General features: G+C 27.4%; 1 protein-coding gene across 1 annotated transcript in view; it reads right to left on the bottom strand.

Moving 5' to 3' along the window:
• The window catches only part of LOC106460614 (neurofibromin-like), a gene marked incomplete at its 3' end in the record, with an annotated part of 20,405 nt that overhangs the window by 2,227 nt on the left and 11,029 nt on the right, over positions 1 to 7,149 (bottom strand). Inside the window, exons 2-7 of the mRNA XM_013920335.2 lie at positions 6,840 to 6,983; positions 6,482 to 6,574; positions 5,869 to 5,937; positions 5,220 to 5,338; positions 4,981 to 5,087; positions 2,006 to 2,073 (exon numbers count right to left, since the gene is read on the bottom strand). Coding sequence (XP_013775789.2) covers positions 2,006 to 2,073; positions 4,981 to 5,087; positions 5,220 to 5,338; positions 5,869 to 5,937; positions 6,482 to 6,574; positions 6,840 to 6,983 — 600 coding nt within the window. The remainder of the gene's footprint in view (positions 1 to 2,005; positions 2,074 to 4,980; positions 5,088 to 5,219; positions 5,339 to 5,868; positions 5,938 to 6,481; positions 6,575 to 6,839; positions 6,984 to 7,149) is intronic.

The following is a 7,149-nucleotide window of genomic DNA, read 5'->3' as shown; positions in this document are numbered from 1 at the left end:
CAAATTACCAATATTGACAAACTAGAATATAAAATAAGGACCTCCTATATTTTCTATTTGCTGAGATATCACTACATACAGTGAATCAAACACAGTGGCCCCACCCACCTCTTTCCATCTTTGGAAATACTTGCTTACGTACACCTACTTTTATCTATGATGTGTGAATAACCAACTGAAAGCTCAGAATGTCCCCCTGGTGGTTTTCTCAGTCTCTAGAAGGTGGGAAGTCCCCTAGATTATTTCTTTGTCTTGAATCTCCAAAGGATGTGGTAAGTAAAAATGTTGTCCGAAAAACAATATTTTTTTTTTACTCGGATACAGTTTCTTTAGTAAGACTGATAAATTACAGTGTAATTCTGGAATATTGATAGAGTAATTTATAATATTTGATTTCAAACTGAAAATATAAAACCTAAAAAATATTTGGTTTTACATTCTCATTGTTTTCTATATTTCTTTATCTACTGTTCTATGTTTTAAGAAAAATAATTGAAATTTAAGAACTTATTTGTAAATAGTAATAATATATGCATATATATAATGTATTATAACTGAAATGTGACTGTATTTTACAAAATACTGGTTCACTAGAACAAACTGAAGACAGGTCACTTTGTAAAGGCCAGTTTTATACTATTGGACACTGTAACATGACTGCATATATGCCGCATTAATGGAACTTTTCTAATGTTAGTTAGACACTACTGAAAGATCAATGAAATAAAAAATATGTTTAATGATATGACACTTAAGCTATTTAGATTAAACATTTGTGGTTTCTTGTTATAATTTGTATTCATTCTAGAATGAAAAAAAGTGTAATTTATATCTATTTCCTAATTTTTTATGTTGGTCAAATTGAACAAACCCGTACACAGATACAATAGTGAAAATAACAGATAAGATATAAAGTTTTTTTAAAAAAAAACATTTGATAATTATCTGGTGGTTATAAAAATTTTGCATGTAAAATTTGACAATTTTCTGATGCATTAAAGTATTTTTAATCTTAAAATCAAAATTACTTTGCATGTTGGGTAGGCAACATGCAAAAAGAAAAAAATCATGAGCAAATCATTACTTAAAAAATCTTAAACTTAATAAAAAAATCTGAAATTTTGTGTACTAAAGCCTTGTAATGTTTACTGATAATCTGCAAAATTTTGTGAAGATATGCTTCCTGTATTAAAAGTTATAGTATGAAAACTATAACAAGCGCAAAATGGTTACAAGATTGGTCCGTGGGACCAAGCACATAGTGAGAGAGTTAATACTATACAAATTTAGCCTTTCTAATCTTATCAAGAGGTAGTACAAGTGGCTGCATTAAACAGTTTACTTTCTATATGTGGGAAGAAAAATTTATAAATGAACATGGAGAATTTTTCTCATATTGTTCAACATTTAAGAAAGCTCATACTCATACTCTTTAACTCATACTCTGATGAAGATAAAGCACATTTAACATTAAGAATTTTTTAAAAATTAGTTCACCATACGAAATGGTCTTTTCTATTCTCAATATTTAAAGTCACATGTACATCATATATAACTCTCATAAGTAAACAGTTTTTTGTTTGCTGGCATTTTCAGTTGATGTGTATTCACCAATAAAGAAGAAAATGAGAACTGTAAATAATATTAGAAACTTTTCTGGATTCTAGGTACTGAATACAGAAATTTGTTTTATATTCACACAAATCTACATCATATTCATTGGAAAACATCAGAGCCTGATAGTTCTTTACATTTTACATCAATCCTAAAATCCTTTAAATAAAAACACTTAATCACAAACTTGATATATCTAAATTTATATTAATTATTTGCTCTGAAAAATTACCTTCACTTAAGTCAAATTTCTTAATAAATCTTTAAGTTTTTATTAAGACATTATTTTCTTCTAACATTTGGACATTTCAATCATCTTTTGAATTTTTAAAAAATTTAAATCTTTGAATTATTGAAGAAACAATTATAATTTTAACTTTAATCCACCTACCTTTTCTAAGCTAACCATTAAAACATGGTGGGCATTTTTCTTAAGACATTTGAGTTTCTGGTTGATTTCTTAAAGTAAATAAAAAATAATAATTAACTTACACAGTAGAAATTAAACCTACATAAAAATCTCATTTATGTCTTAAACATAACACATTAAGAAATATTTAATCGTAATTAAATACACTTCATACATTTAGAATTATGAAAAGGAAAACTTGATTTAATAGAATTCTAGAAAAGTTCAATATAAAGTTGTAGAATGTTTGGGTTTGAAAATTTTTCAAATTAAATAAAACAAAGTTAAATACTGAATAAACTTTCTCTATGATTATTTACAATTAAAATTGCTAATGAAATACTCAATTTACTATAACTGAAATCTGTTGATTATTTTCATGTTAACCCATTTTTGCCTAATGCATGGTAATCAAAATATCTTTTGCTGCTTTGATTTGCACTGACGAGTGAATAAAAATGTCTTGAAAAGTTTATATTTCAGCTCAAGCCATACTGCAAAAATATCAAAAAAATGTGGAAGTCCATATCAGTAACTTAAATTTAAGTAAACCTGGTAATTTCATAAAGCAAAATTATTTAAATTTATTGTAAAAAAAATGATACTTTTTTATTTTTAGAAGAGTAGAGATAATCTAAAAGTAATACAATTAAGCTAAAACTGTGTCTTCAGATGTAATAGCCTGTTTTAACAAAATAAACCCTAATAAATTGGCTTGAGACATATAACTAAGTAAATCATGTCATACGTTCTTCCTACACACTGTAGAAAATAGTGGCCCTATAAAAAAGCAAACCAATAACTAATGTGGGTAATGTTTTACACACAATAAATCAGAGTTAAAATTATAATTAATATAAAGTGATTCCAGGTGTTTTCTTTTGTTTGTTGTTAAGAAAAAAGCTACACAATAGGTTAATTGTGCTTTGACTACCATGGGTATCAAACCAAGTTTTAACATTATAAGCTCTAAGACTTAATGCTGAGCCAATGAGGAGCTATTCCAGGTATATTTTAAAAGTTTTTTAAATACACTAAACATCTCTTCATGGGAACATTTAGAAAATATTTATGTTGAACAATAAATGGAGTTAAATTGTTGATAATATATGAATAATTCAATATGATTAATGAGCATCAAATTATATTAACTTTAACTGGTAAATGAGAACTCACTAGTTGAATACATAAAATAAAGTTAAGAAAACTAAACAGTGCTTCTCATTTTAATTCAATTATTATGTGTTTACAGAATGAAAAAGTAATTGTTGTTATATATGAAAGTGAGAGTGAATGTAAAAATAAAACTCTTTCAAATTATTTATTTAAAATTCAGCATTGAATGATATCTCCTGGGTAAATGGGTGTCTGTGAACAGATATGTAATGTTATTCATGGATCGGTACCATGGGGCATATCTATTAATAAACTATGATGATAAAAATGGTTATATTACTGACAAATAAAACCAAATAAGATATAAAGAGAAAAACTGATCTTGAGAATATAATATTTATGCCTTTTTTTGTTCAGACTTATTTTATAAAATGTACACCAGTATGTAATTAAACTCATTTATTTCCTGTGTTATTTTTTACTAGAACTAAGTTCCTGTGTCCCCGGGACAGCTTTCAGCTTTGAGTTTGTTAACCACTTTTCAGTTTTTGATTTTTTTTCTGTAAAAATTTTAACCTCTTCAGTTGTTTTGGAATTCTCAAGCTGGGGTCTTCTCTAAAGTTATAGTTGTTGCCTGCTTAATAGCTTTTCAGTTAGATTCAAGTGTGGAACTTTTTAAATGTGGAAACTAAGCAGCCATCTTCGTGTTCAGAGGTTCTTTTTTTTAATCACTCAGTTTCTCTTTCATCTTGTGTTCTAGTGTCTGGTTCAACTAATAGTTTTTCATTCTTAGATACAGTTTTTTTATAAGTTTTAAAACAACGGAATTACATTTAACTAGCAAAGATTAATATTCAAGGTTATAAATAACAATTAGTATATAAAATTTAGTGTTAATGAATGTTATTTATTGTAAATTATAGGCAGAGATTTTAGCATTAATGTTTGGTAATAAAAGCATTTTTTTACTTGCACTAAGAAAAATGAAAATTTGGAATTATAGCCAAAAATATCATTAACAGTGAAGATACCTGACTGATGATACAGTGTATTCTAGTCTTTGTAAGTAAGATTGGAAAAAAAGTATACTTAATTAGTTATAATCATTAGCAGGTTTTACTCTTGCTCTGATCAAAAGTTAATATTAATGATTATGTGTAATATGAAAGTTACATTTCACCATTAGTATAGCAGCCTTTAACAGTAGTAGTTACTAACAGGTATGAGACTGAGTATGAAACTGACAGAGAAATTTTCTGTTTATTGAGCAAGAACTTTTGACTGGAACAGCTAGCGAGTGACAATATAGTCATAATGATAAGGTCTAAGAACCTTAGTGACTATTTTTGTACTCATTTTATAGTGAAGAATGAAGACATCAATATTTATATCAAACTTATGATTGGGTTATTCATTACACCTTCCACTCAACACCCTCTTACTATTGCAAACTTTTCACCCTAATGGAGAAGCATCACAGAAGTAAATCAGTAAAAATACAACACACATCACAACACAGAAACTCACAAAATAGTTATGACAAAAAGAAAAAAAAAATTGTTACCAAAGGCAACCACAAAAAAATAATGAATAAAAAATGATTTGTCTCTTATTACAACTAGCATTTTGGAAAAATAATTTTTTTTCATTTTCTAGAAGCAATGAATTAATTCCACTTTTAGTCATAAAAGTCAGAAAAGGAAAAAACAAGTATAAGGTTACGAAGTTTAATTTTCCTTAATGAAGGATAAATATAAACCAAATTCTATATCAACTTTTCAAAAATGAAGCTGCTATATTTTATATCCAAAGTGATGTGAAATTCAAAAGTTTAAACACACCATTCAGCAGTTTGATGAGTCTACCCACATCTACATTGATATGCTGAATAAGCTCAATGTCAATAAAATCAGGGTTCTCCTCATTGGTTTTTGACAATTCTTCAAGCCTAGAAATAAAAGAAATTATACTTATAATGTTGTGGTTTTAGCTATTTCAACCTCAATCCTTTACTGTTTTAAGAAAATATTAACAGCACATACCACCCTTTCAAAAAAAGTACAAAAGTAGGTCTACTAACCTGGCAGATATCCTACTGAAAACAGCCCCAAAATTATTCAAGCTGAGGGCAAACAAAACTTTTGAAGCAAGGTTTTTGAGCTGGATCACCATTGGGTTTTCATTAGGCATATCTATAAACTAAAACAAAAAGCATAGAAGCAATGTAGTGTAATTTAATTAAAATATATTTTCAAAAACACTGAAATATAAAAAAAAATCAGTACTTTGGTTTGGCTATCAAACAATAAAAAAAACTTGATTTGGTTTTTATATCTTAAGTAAGTTTGACAATGTGAGCTTCTATTATAATTATGTTTGTAAGCCCTTTTAATACAAAGTAATTGAATTAAGTTTTAATTAACCACCTGTAGAATAGAGAGCTAACAACTTTTACTCAAAGTACTCTATTCTTTAGATTACTGCTACATTCTCACAGAAATTCTCAAAATATTGTTCACTCTTACTTTATGAATTGTCTTAATTAGCTCTATAAGCCATTCTTTCTCATGTATATATATACATACTCAAAGAGCTTCGGTCTGATATAATGACTTTCCACAATTTCTAACAATTTTAGGGTTAATTCAGGTCAAGAAAAAAAAAAAAACATGACAGAACAACACACACTTACTGTTGATCATGATTCTTTAATTATAACAAAGCCTTACCTGACACAACTCCTTTAAAAGTGCTTTAACATTCATTGCTTCATCATATCTTGTGGTTTCTTTAGGTTGCTGGAGGAGGAAAAAAATTAAGAATTTCAATTTGTAAATAACCTCCCAAATATTTGATAAAAATCCAAAAGAAGTTGTTCAACTTTTTAATACAAGTTGAAAATTAGTCTTACTGTCCAATAAATACTTCATCTTTAAAATGAACCAAATTTGAATTCTTGTTGAATAATTACAGAAGCTCACCTAAAAAAACATATTCAGATTACATTTATATATCCTTAATTTAGAGAAATTCTATTTCATTTATATTCTTATTTGTTGGGTCTTTTTTTGTGCAGATCAATCACACTTTTTCACATAAGAGTATTTATCATCACATGGTAAGTTCTTCATCCTTCAAATATACTAGTCTTTTATTATCTTTACTCCATTTAACTACGTGTCTAAACCTCTTCCTTTTTTACATGATGAATTTTAACTAACTACTAATAGTTTTCTCTTCATGTCATATTCTTAAGTTTCTAAAATTAGTTCTACTTTTTTATCAATAAAATTCAACAATTTTAATTTAAACCAAACACCTTGTTCAATGTTCAATACTCACCCCACTAAGACACCTTTCCAGTGTATCTAATACGATCAACTGAGACTCGTAAAAGTTTTTCTCAAATTCTTGTTGAATTTGGCCATGTGTGCGCTAGGAAAGATGAATAACTATTAGATTTTTTTTACAAAAATAAATTCCACCGTTAAAGGTTATAAAGCTTTCTATATAGGAAAACTTTAATTACACAGATTTTGTTAAGGTCCAACTATCATAACTGCTAAATCAAATGAAAAAAAAAAATTAAGATTTTCCATAAAAGTTTCTTCAGCCTTAACTTCCTATAACCCATGTATCTCACTGAGTAACATTTTAATTATCTATACAAATGAAGAAATAATAAACAAATGAAACTTACCATTTCATTAACAGAGTGAAGAATTCTTGTTAAACCTGATATTACCATGGAAAATTTGTACTTGCTTATATTGATTAGGCTTTCTTTATTTTGTTCAACATTGATACGGGAATGTGTGGTCTGCGGTCCACTTCTGCAAGGAAGCTAATAAAAAGTCAAAAAATCATTCATTAATCTTATCAGATCTGATTATTTTTAAGCAACTATTTTAGTTATAATTTTTCATGAAAAAACATTCAAAGAAAATTTTCAATCAATAATGGAAAAGCTAGGATGCCACACAGTAGCTAAATCATTTAGAACATTAAAA

The sequence above is a fragment of the Limulus polyphemus genome, unplaced genomic scaffold, assembly GCF_000517525.1.
Source record: "Limulus polyphemus unplaced genomic scaffold, Limulus_polyphemus-2.1.2 Scaffold804, whole genome shotgun sequence".
NCBI lineage: Eukaryota > Metazoa > Arthropoda > Merostomata > Xiphosura > Limulidae > Limulus > Limulus polyphemus.
The sequence above is the reverse complement of the archived record's forward strand: the minus strand, read 5'-3'. Positions and strand labels throughout refer to the sequence as shown.